The following is a 12,586-nucleotide window of genomic DNA, read 5'->3' on the forward strand; positions in this document are numbered from 1 at the left end:
GAAGCTGCCGCTATGGCTACCCTGCGGTCCCGAATAGGTCTAAGAGTAATTATTTTCACTTTGGGAAGTACTGGTCTGATATCTTCCTCTAGCCTCTGTTATTTCATCAATGGAGGTAAATCTTTGAGATATCACCTTCAAAATGACTGTCTTCGATCTAGGCTTTAACTCCGTCGGATGCTTAGCCACTTGACCATAAGTCTTAGTTGGAGAGGCGCGATCTCCAGCTTCTCAACTCGTTTTGCATATTCTTTGTTATCATCGTGAAGATCTTTCCCTTTAAGTACCTCAATCCTGGTATTGATAGCTTGACTCTCACCATTAAGTTCTAGCACTGTTACCTCCATAAAATTCTAATAATGGAGGATTTTTCGTACAAACTCAATGATATTAATGACGGTATATCAAGCTTAATGTCAAAGTTTGCAGACGATACAAAGGTTGGCAGGGTTGTTAATGACAGTAATGGCAGTGTGCTACTGCAACAGGATCTGGAAAAGTTTGATATATGGGATGAGAAGTGGCAACTGAAATTTAACACTGACAAATGCAAAGTATTCCATATGGGTAACAGTAACCACAGAGAACTGTACCAACTATGTGGTGTTACACTCACGGAGGTGGAGAATGAACGATACCTTGGGGGTAATTCTGCATTCAGTTATGAAGTTTTCTGAGCAGTGGAGGGAGGTTGCCAGAGTAGGTCATGGAGTCTTGTCAAATATATACATTAATTTTGAGGCCGGGATAAGGAGGTGGTTATCCCTTTGTATAAGGCAATGGTCAGGCCACACCTTGAGTACCGCGTACAGGTCTGGAAGCCTCATTTTAGGAAGGATGTAGAGCTGGTAGAATGAGTGCAGATAAAGGAAACAGAACACTTAAGCCTTTTTTTTTTTTCTTATGAAAAAAGGCTTCAGTTCTGCTAATTGCGGAACTTAAGCCTCGATAGTCTAGACACCTGCGAGGTGATCTGATTGAGGTTTATAAGGCCTTGAATGGGTTGAGCAAGCTGAATGCTGATGGGATTCTTCCTCTTGCTCAGATTAAGAACTTGAAGGGGCATAGATTCAAACTGAGGAAAGACAGTTGTAGAATAGCTGTGCGGAAGTTTGCCTTTAGCCAGCTGGTAGTTTATTGCTGGAACAAACTTCTATCTGTTGTGTGCAAGTTGATAACTTAAATAAATTCAAGGAGGAACTGGACAAACATTTGGAATGAATGGATCAGTGAAATGGGAAGGATTTTTTTTTGGCTGGTGGTGTTATAAACTTGTTTTCTTGCATCATGTGCCTCTACTAATGCTAATAATACCTCTATGAAGCGTAAGATCGATAATGACATCTCAGTCTGAAATGAGATTGCAACCTTTTTGAATCCAGATGCCCTCTGAACCACACGTGTGATTTAGCATTAGAATGTGTTGTAATGATGACTTTAGAAGAAAACAATTTACAAATTATTTGTTCTAATTCTGTATAGACCGGTGGTGTATTCGGGCCGTAACGCATTGGAACGACGTTTTTGTACATTTTTCTAAATATCATAATAGAAAATCATTAAATTTATACACCCAATATTATGAAACAATGGCATAATCAAAGGGGAGGGAGAAATATCTATTTTACCCATTGCTACTAAAAATATATATTAATAGTAACATTTAAAATGAATAGATTTCTTTAAAAATTTATTTAAAAACAAAAATATAAATTTCGCAATGAAACTTGAACGTTTCTTACTCAAATACAATGTGTTAGAGAAAGAGATCCAACGAATAAGATATACTGTGATGCATGCGAATACTGCATTTGGATTCACCATCAGCTGAACGCCAGAACTGGTTGTTCTATGAACCTGAGTCTGAAGTCTGATTCAGTTACTGTACAGTCGATGTGGCGTTATCATATAGTCTTCTGCACAACGAGCGTTCCGGTACTATTTTTTTTAGCAATGCACCTGTGGTATAGACCCTAGAATGTCAGCTGTAGCGGGACAATACCAAGAAACTAAATAAAAGGACACTGTTTTGCAGATTCAATATGTACCCAAGTAACTGTTTGTGAAAAAGAAAGAAGGAATTGTAGTGATAACCAACTGTTTATTGAGCACTAGAATTGCACTTTCAGGTGGATATGAAAAATTATAAATCATTGTAACACTGATGGGAAAAACCTGTGATTTTAAAGTCAGTACCACCCAGTTGTTTCAAGTAAAATGGTTTCTGAAGACATAAGATCATAATTATTTTCGTACGCAGCCACAGTAATTTCATTTGAAACGACACTAGATCATTGACTGTTGGGAGGATTTTAATTTCTGTAAATATATTCGTCCAAGGACAACGTCCAGCATTTGACGCACAGAATTAGAAGCAGCATTTACAATATCACAAATCAGTTGATTTATGGTTAAATTACTTATTTAAGATCGTTCTTGGAATCTCTGTCGCACGCAAATACTCTGGGAAATTTGCGTCCCTTACTGAATGATCAAAAGCACGATTCTTCCGCTTGCAATAAATACACTTTTTAGAATTTCTTTGTTGGGACAGTCGCTATAAATATAACCTACAGGGGCACAAAGGCCGCAAGAGACTAGGTTTTGAGTGCAATGGCTAGACGAGTTCCGAAAAGCGAGGCATTTGAAGCACTTGTTGACTCCTGTGAATTTACGGATCTTATGTGAGGAACAGTCCAGAATAATGCGTCGTTTAACAGAACACATTTGACGATTCTAGGTGACACTCCCATTACCCAATTAACCACCTTGGCCTTGGTCGCTGAACTAAATCGCAACAGGTAACCTTTTGTATTTCTTCGTGGGTGAAGTCAAAGTCCTGTAGATATTGAAATTATATACCTTCTCTTATATCCTTCCGACTTAGATCTTTAGGGACATCGTAAATAATTATGGACGTGTAAATAATATCGGTAAATAATATGAATGCACAATCTGTTATTCAATCTCTTAATCTACTCTACTAGCCATTCTAGTCTATATCAACAGAACTACCTTCAAAAGGTTTTCACTAAATTACGAGTATGTACCAGGTTACTCACAGTATTTCCTTCTTTTTCCCTTTGTACTATTTGCAATGAAAATCCCTGATCTACGATTTGAGCCAAAGGTTGCACGGTACCATCAACTGTTACCACAAGGCATCCATATTGGCTCTACCAATGTGACAACACACTTTTTAAATGAAGAAATCTTAAAAACTATCTTGTATTTTAACACCAAAATTTTTGAACACGCAAAGGAACATTACTTCAATGACGCTACTTAGATAAATCCATGGTCAGCTTCCACCTGTTCGTACATCGAAATTAACTCAATTACCCATCCTATTTCAGTATTCTATGGTTGCGTCTCTTATTAATGTTATTGAGATCTGAAATTTCCTCTTCTATATGTCTTACAGGATGCCAGAGAAGTACTATAGGCTGCACTTCGGAAACCATGACAAATTCGTCGCTGAAGAAACGGAAAAAGTTCGATATGCGAGAGAAATCCACGTGCATCCGGAATACTACCTGCCTAAGGTAAAAAAAAAAAATGTTTCATTCACTCCATGAAGTTATTGTACATTCGTTTTAATACAGTTTAGGAGCAATAGCAACTTAGGCCAAAATAATATGGCTGTGAATTGCTGTTTTTCTGAATGAAAAACCCGTTCCAGGAGAAAAAAGAGGAACATGCTGTCCTCGCTGGGATCGAATAACTCTTCCACGTTGGAAGAAAGACAGTCCTCCTCCCCACCTAAAAAAAAAACAATCCGCTAGTCATTGATGGGATTGAACTGAAGTCTTGTTTCCAATAAAGAGAGGACAGTAAATTCACCACCTGCACCACCACAAAAATTCAATTAATGCATTAAAATCTTATTTCAATGTATTTTATAATCGCAAGGGTTTCAATTGAAATTTCCAAGTAGTTTGAGATAAAAATTAGCTATCCTGACATTAATTTATTATAAAAATAATATTCTAATTAAGTAAAACTTTATCACGTAAAGTATTTAATTAGTTAGCTGTAAATTAACTTTTTTTGTATATTTTTATTTATTTATTTCAGGGGGAAGACGCTTTCTCTGGAAAGAAGCTGTCCATCCTGAATGATATTGCACTAATTAAATTGAACTCTCCTTTAAAATTCACTTCTTACATCAAGCCTGTTTGTCTCCCACATTTCAATTATTATTTGCCAACTGGAACCAAGTGTTACGCTACTGGCTGGGGTGCCACCAGAGGTTCTCATTTAAAATTTATTTATTACTACTATTTTTTGTTTCACTCGCTATTTCTAACTATTTAATGCAAAATTATTGACATCTCTTTCTTTTTTGAAACACAATCAGTGGCCAAAAAATTAAAAACTTTTTGTTACAACAGATTATTAAATCTGGTAATCTAATTTTTCGAATGGCGTGATAAACGTGTTGGAGCACGTTTAGCAGGAGCCACAACGCAAACAGTTTCCTAACAGATATTGAATAAACGTTTCTAATTTTTTGGCCAGTAGGTTTACTCCCGTGGAATCCAGTGAAGATTGTCTAGTGGCGTTTCAAACGCATATCGAGAATTCAACATCCAAATATGGATTAACAATCTAAGTTGATTTCGAAGAGACATTTGATAGTTTGGTGTGAGGTGGCAATGGCTCAGTTAAGAAACGCTGATTGTTCCAGGGAGTTGTACATTGCTTTTAAACAGTTACTTTTCAACATGGATTAGTAAAGTACAGCAACTTTGAGCACGAAATCAGATTGTGAGGGGATGTACTCAAGGCTCTGTCTTGGGACCCTTTATTTGGTATCTAATGTTACAGAATTGGTTGGCATTTGTAGATGATTTGACGATTGTAATAGTAGGACGGTGTTAGCAGACTTCTCTTAGAACAGAGTGCTAGTAGTGTGTTGACAGATTTAATTTGTCAACACACTACTTGCGCTCAAAGCTATAAACTCGCTATTAGTCCTTATAAAAGCAAAATAATGATATTTAAAATGGCTTAGGATATAAATCGACATCATCAGATCAACTTGACCTGAGGATGTCGACTGCCAGTAATTCCACAATATTTTCCCAATTTCCAGGTATTTAGCATCAAGGATCCATGGTCCTTGACCATGGATCCTTGATACTAAATACCTGGGAATTATTGTGGACAGTAAGTTATCTTTTTACCAGCATTTATTATATATTTAAGCAATAAAATTAGGAAATTTTCAATGGCTATTGTTAGAATTTCAAAGTCTGAGCGAGTCGGTGTAGAGTTTTTGGAGCATTAGCGATTGAGGTCATAGTGCTCCGTGTATACTGGCGTAAATTTCGTGTGTTATGTGGTCGATGTTTCGTTTGCTGGACAAGAAACCAGAATTTCCCCGAGTAAAAGCCATGCTACCCTTGCTTGAGACCGACTAACTTGGCCACCTTGTGAAAAAAGCCCATAAAAATTCCTCCTGTTATCGACGGGACTCGAACTAAGGATTTTTCCACCCGGTGTGGGTATGACTGAGGCCGGTCACATAAAACACTGTTTCTGTATTACAATGCAGTACTTCTTCCTATAACTACACATGGTGCTGTAGCCTGGTTCCATGGAGTTAAAATAGCTAGGATTCAGGCTACGATTACCATATTAAGAGTGAAATTCCTACAGGAATTTTAGGTTTAGAGATTTGTATTCGCTGCGATTGTTGAGGCGAAAAGAAAAAACGTTTGAATGAAGCAATTGACTTATGACACACAAGACGGAATAACGCACCTACAGGAAGGGTCCTCAACTTTTTTTCATCCCTGATATGACTTTCCTTAATGATAAAAAGTTCATAATTGGTTTAAGTCTAGTTTACAGTCCTAGTTTTTATTTAGAGGGCACGGCTCAATGAATGAAAAATTATATGCATTAGGACTGAGTAACACGGACCTTTGTTTTTGCGGGGCCAGGGGCTGCTGGCAACACGTACTGTATCATTGTCGAATATATGAAGATACCACGATAGCCATAAGTGACATTCTTACATTCTTGACAGTATAGCTCCAGGAAGGATTAGAAGGACAAGAAGATATGTTTTTATCAGAGCATAGCAAGTTTAAAATGTCTCTAGTATTTGCTGAAGAAGGGTTTGAACTGAGGAAAAGTATAATTCCAGTCGTTCATTATTGGTAAAGTTCGTGTGGTTGGAGGCATTGATGTATTTTGATGCTGCTGTGTTTAATGGTTGCACAAGTGGAAGATCTACTACTTTCTCTTTTTTTCTTTTATGTATTTTTGTCTCATACCCTGAGACCATAGGTGTCCCATCTACTTGAACTGACCCACTGATCCAGAATCACCTCTCTAGGTAGCTGGTTCTTCTGGGTAGCCAAGTGGCCAGAACACAACAACAGACTGTGCACACTACTCATATATCTGGCCCTGTTACAGTGTTCTTCACAGATATACGAGCCGGAGCTTAACTAACGATCTAGAAGCCGTCCCCTACAAAAACACATGGCCACTTGCGTATATTTGCATAAGTTATACAGCAATTTTACCAGTTTGTAGTAAAATAATATCTGACCGTTCCCTTGTTTGTTTACAGGCAGCGGCTCCGATAATCGATTGAAGCAAGTAGCCATGGTCATCGAAGAAGAATCCGTCTGCAACCACAATAACACAAAATCAATATTTTTAGAAGACCAGATGGTTTGCGCTACAAATGTAAACAAACATGGCGTGTGCAGTGTAAGAATCTTTTTCATGTTATATCGTGGTTTTTCAACATTAGCTTTACGATTACTTACTCTGCTTTCTCTGATTTGGAAAAGATAAAGGTTACTTTTTAAATTTATAAGGCTAGTTCCTAAAATCCTAATAATATAAAATATTTAATTTTCAAAATTATTTGAGCTTATTAAAATTTGCAGGTGAAATGCATGATTTCTCTAAATTAGCTTGAGTAAAACTTGCATGGTTGTTCAGGCCTAGCGATGTCCAATTTGCTCTTACATTATGCTGTGGAGAATTGATAATATTATTTCTAAGTTTCTTATTATAAAACAATTGAAATTAATCGATGAATTAATTCTCGTAAATTCAATTCGTTAAAATTAATGAATTATTTCTCGTAATAAGAATGGGGTAACTGAGAAAATTCGAAATTCTTTAAGGGTCAGAGCAGGATTGGGTTAGAAGAACGTTAAACCGTGTGATTTTAATCAGATATTTTGTTAGGTAGTCATGGGGGGCGGTGAGATGTTTAAGCTATTATTACGAAGTATTAATGGCAGGAGTATTTAAAAAATACTCCTGTCTTCTTATGATTTTTAAAGCTTTTATCAGTTATGGGTTTTTACAATTTGTTCTTATAGTTGCGTTTTTGTTATGATGTTAAATATCACCATCAGTTAATAACGGTGATTATGGTACTACTTTTTGTTCTTTATCTTAGTAGTAGCAGTTTTTTTTATGAGCATCAGTGACTAAGGCAATATTGCTCCGTGTAAATTATCTGTGAATTGCGTGTGTTATGAGGTCGATTTTCTGTTTTTGCTGGACAGAAAACTCGAGTTTCCGGGAGAAAAAACTGTTCTATCTCGTCTCAGACTGACTAATTCAGCCACGTTGCGAAAAATGCCCATAAATTCCTCTCACCATCGACGGGATTAGCACTCAGATCTTTCCCACCTGGTGTAAAGAGGACACCGATCCTACTAACTGTGCTGCCCACGAGGTCTTCTAATTTTACCACCTTACTGTCCAAGAGTCCGATTTTCTGGATTGGCTGGATGAAAATCACAATTTTCTGGGGTATAAAACCATGAACACTAATTGGTTTAATTGATATTCAGCAAAATCAGTATTTCAGCTGTACAACAAAAAAAAATGCTATCAAATTATTATCTTTTCGACTTCAGACGCTTACAGGGTCAGGGGTTACACGGTCAGGGGTTCTGTGGTGTCTCGAGTTTACCGAGACCGGCTAGTGTTCGACGTTGAATAATAACTTTGGACACTGTGCAACGCATGCAACGAGGTCGTACTACCAGGAGACACGCCACAACACCTTGTGGAATCCATGAGACGTGTACAGGCTATATTACGAGCAAATGGTAGGTCCCACGTCGTATTAGATACGAGGGGGTTTAAAATGTTCGTACCCTGACCTAGATAAAAAATCGGTCGATAAAACATCAGTAGGAAGATGCTGTTTTTAACATACGTTGTCTACATATTCAATAACCAACATGTGAAATTTCATTCCCGTAGGTGATCGTACACCAGATGTGGAGCCTGGAATCTGAGGAAGGACTCTAGGGTTGACAAAGTGAAGTACTGAGCAGTGATTGAGTTCCTGCATTTGCAGGGAAAGAAAGCTCAGGAAATTGACAGAGAAATGAAAGCTGTGCATGGGCAGAATTGTCCATCGTATGACACTGTAAAAAAGTGGAGAAGGGAGTCCCAGTGCGGTCGTACAAGTGTCTTTGACGAGGCAACAGAAGGAAGGCCATCAACATCCAAAGACCGTGAGACGGTTGCAAAGGTTGAGCAGCTGGTGCTGAGTGACAGACGTGTGACAATTAATTTTATCGCAAATGCAGTGGGAATTAGTTATGGGCCTGCCAACAGCATTTTACGCGACCATCTGCACATGTCTAAGGTCTCCGCACGATGGATTCCAAAATTTCTGACGCCTTTGCAGAAGCAGTGTCGAATGCAATGTTCTCGCTATCTGTTGGATTTGTGTAATGCGGATGTTGAGAACTTTTTCCTACCCTAGCACCGTCAGATTTCTTCTTGTTTCAAGAAATTAAGAAACCATTGCGTGGACGCCGCTTTGATTCATTAGCATTAGTACAGGAATATGATGCAAGAAAGCAAGCTTATGCAGCATCAGCCAAAACAACAACAACAACAAAAAAAGGCTTCCCATTTCACCCAATCCATTTGTTCCAAATGTTTGTTTAAGTCTCCCTTGAATCTATTTAAGCTATCAACCTCCACATTAACAGGTGGACCTTTGTTCCAGCAATCAACTACTCCTTGGCTAAAGGAAAATTTCCGCAAATTTATTTGATAACTGTCGTTCCTTAGTTTGAATCTATGACCCCCTCAGTTTTGTAATCTGAGGAAGAGGGAGAATCCCATCAGCATTGAGCCTGAGCAATCCATTCAAAGTCTTATACATTTCAATCAGAGTACCTAGTCTCCTTACGCTGCAAATCTCAGAATCAAGCCTTACTTCGTAAGAATTTAAGCCTTTGATGAGGCTTAAACTCTGGGAGCCTAAAACGAGGCTCCCAGACCTGTACACAGTACTCTAGGTGTGGCCTGACCATTGCACTTGTACAACGGGATAATCACCTCCTTATCCCTGCTAGCAAAATTCCGTTATATCATTGGCAAGACCCCATGAGACAAGAGAGAGAAATATCACTTAATTAATTAAAATGTTAAATAATCGTTCAACTACTGAGTGCCCGGCACTCAGGATGAAGGGACCGTAGTGATGAATGGTCGTTAGATTAGTATCTAAAATAAAGAGCTTTATGGTAAACTGAAAAAAGTTTCCAGTACCCCGGCTTGGGCTAAAACTGAGGAACTAACGAAAACGTTGTCTATTTGAGTCTTTCCAGTTTTCTATTTGAGTCTTTCCGCTTAGCCAGCGGGTGGTTAATTGCTGGAACAAACTTCCATCTGTCGTTGTGGAAGTTGATAGGTTGAATAAATTTAAGGAGGAACTGGACAGGCATTTGGAGAGTGCCACCACCACCACCACTACTACTACTATCATCCAAAGTAACAGATATTGACTTCTTCAGGTGATGCATCATATATCTATATTGTGTTTCATAGTGTAGAGGTAATTTTCCCAATAACACCTGCAAAGCCATAGTAGAAGTGTTTCTACACGCCTGTGACTTCACCAGGAGAGAAGCACGCTGGACCTGCAGAAGCTGTTTCATAATTGCGGACTTGTTAGCCCTATGTCCCCACGCTCCAGTCGCATAAGCAGTGATAGGTAAAAAAAAACACAATTATAGTATAACTTGAGTTAATAACCTCTCAGACCCCATTCCTGCCTGGTTACCCGTGCCATTCTGGATAAGAAAGACTTACACTTCTCTTTCACATACCTTGCATGTGGCAGAAAATTTAAGACATCATCAGGTTGATGATGTTTTAAGTGGTGGACGTTCTCTATCTAATTTTACTTACAAAAGCATCTGCGATGTTTTAGTTGGTGAAACTTGCAGTTTGGGAATTGCAGATCAAGTTGAAGTTCTTGTAAGATGCAGTTAGCTGTGTTTTCCAGATTCTTTCTTGAATTTCCGCAGCCAAGGATGGTAAGATCGTCTGCATAGGCAATCATCTTTCCTTCAAATTTCTTGGTGAGCCATGTATCAAACACAACTTTCCAACACGGGGGGGGGACAAGAATTGATCCCTGTGGGTAACCCCTCGTAATATGTCTAGAGACCTGTTTAATACCACTCTTAACTATGACAGAGCACTGGTAAAAATAGCTTGTAAGTAATTTGAAGATTGGTCTAGAAACCCCGCCCTCCCCGAAAATCTCCAGGGCACTCTGCCACCAAAGGGTGTCAAAGGCCCCTTTGAAGTCCACAAAGAGGCCAAGTAGGTATTTTGTATCAGTTTACTTTAGAAAAGTAAGGAGTCTGGCAATTGCATCCTCAGTCCCCTTGCCACGAGTAAAACCAAATTGAGCCGGAGTGATAATGCTTTATTGGTGTAAATAAATAATAGCCGATTAGCGATCACTTTTTCCAGTGTCTTGCCCATAACTGGTACTACCTATAAGTGTAAGTGTTTTTAGGGTTAAGCAGCACCAGGGGTTTCCCTCATCTCCTCATAGTTTTCGTTCTGGTGTGTTACAGTACGCTGTAAATGCCAGAGATTTAAAAGTGTATGGATCTTTGATCGTGCAATGTCATGTTCCGTTGTTCATCCCCTGTTGGAGTACAACGGTGCCGCACTTACGCCCCTTGGAGGCAGACCAGGGGGCCCAGTAGACTTAGTTTACTTTGGTAGGTCCTGTTGCTTAGTTTTCTGGGATTTCGACGGCTAGGACCTAAAAAAAAAAGTGATTTTTATTATTCGTGTTGGTGAAGGGGATGGTAATATGGCTTCAATTTTCTAGGCCGAATGACTTTTGGTATGTGGGGCTTTTTGATAGCGTGAAGATAGAGAGGGAGGTGAGGCAAACGGCCCATGCCCACCAGAGAGGAAACAGAGGGTAGCGAGGAGACCGAAGAATCGTTCCCTTCTCCCAGAGAGATAGGATCTATAGGTGAAGGGGGCTAGAGTGCCTTCTTCGGGTCGCAAATCTGGTCTTGTCGCTCAAAGGGCAAGCCCCTTCCTTGTGTTCATCTTTCTTGGGTTCAGTGTCCTTCTTTGGTCCTGCAGTAGACTTCTTTTGTTTACTTCTCTATCAGGTGGGCTGTTGTCTTACGCGGGTAGCGTCCCGTCTCCAGGTTTGGGTGACCTAATCCGGTGATCGTCAATCATGGGTTGATATCTTATTGTCCTTAGTTTTTGCTTTCACTTGGTGTTCGTATGTGGTTTCATTACTCCTGTTCGCCTTGGTTGATGGATATTTGTATTCTTCTGGAGAAGACGTCTAGTGACTGAAGGCTGCGAATTCTTCCAGTGTGCCCAGGAGGTGATGATCCTGATTATTAGGAATGTATTAAGGTAGTCTTTGGGCCCAGGGAAAGCCAAAGACTCTCTCTCTCTCTCTACACTAGTCACGAAAAGATAAGCGCAGAATTCACAAAAACCAGAAAAAACCTCAACAGCCACAGTAACCAGAAAGACCTAGGGCTCGAACCCTGTCAGTAACGAGAGGGATTTTTATGGACTTTTCAAAACGTAGAGGTAATCGGTGTCAGGAGAGGGTTGCGTGGTTTTAACTTCTTGGGAACTCGTTTTTTGCCCACACAGGCAACCGACTACATGAATTTTACAGACACAATATACAGACGCCTCACTGCCTTAGTTGCATTTTCAATCCACAGAGTAATAAGTGCCTGAGTGAATATCGGGTTTATGTTCTCGCTTTCATTATACGAAAATAATAACAGATATTTCAAAAAAACTTGTGTAAGAAATGTAATCCCTTCACTTATTTCATATAGTGTATAATTGTTGATATTTTATTTCAGGGAGACAGTGGAGGACCTTTGGTGTGTCGTATGGATGATAACTGGGTATTAATGGGAATATCCAGCTATATAACTGACGGTAGTATGTCCGCTCCCCTATGTGCAGTTGCCCCTACTGCATTTACAAAAGTTCGTGCCCACATGGACTGGATTCGAGAGAAAACAAGTTTTCATTAATAAACAAAAGAGAGAAATTTCATTTAATTAAATAAAATGTTAAATAAAGCACCTTTCTTTGCCTGTGTGTCATGAGTTTAATGCTACTCGTTGCTTAATTTATGCTTGCATCTTTCTTTCCTTAAGATGTTCAGTCTATCCTTATTAAAGAAATCTTGTAATGTTTGAACGAAAACACTAAACCTTGAGATGATTTTTACAACGTTCTATAAGATACCTTATTGTATTCAGGAGTC

At 39.0% G+C, this 12,586-nt stretch overlaps 1 protein-coding gene across 1 annotated transcript in view; it reads left to right on the top strand.

Annotated features, from left to right (window-relative positions):
* LOC150083579 (ovochymase-1-like) overlaps window positions 1–12,350 on the top strand; it is a 29,566-nt gene extending 17,216 nt beyond the window's left edge. The window contains exons 8-11 of the mRNA XM_090378528.1: window positions 3,425–3,545; window positions 4,078–4,252; window positions 6,590–6,732; window positions 12,174–12,350. Of these exons, the coding sequence (XP_090234654.1) occupies window positions 3,425–3,545; window positions 4,078–4,252; window positions 6,590–6,732; window positions 12,174–12,350 (616 nt within the window). The remainder of the gene's footprint in view (window positions 1–3,424; window positions 3,546–4,077; window positions 4,253–6,589; window positions 6,733–12,173) is intronic.
* Window positions 12,351–12,586: the final 236 nt, after the last annotated feature.

The sequence above is a fragment of the Mastigoproctus giganteus genome, chromosome 7, assembly GCF_048544385.1.
Source record: "Mastigoproctus giganteus isolate SK-2022 chromosome 7, ASM4854438v1, whole genome shotgun sequence".
Classification (NCBI taxonomy): domain Eukaryota; kingdom Metazoa; phylum Arthropoda; class Arachnida; order Uropygi; family Thelyphonidae; genus Mastigoproctus; species Mastigoproctus giganteus.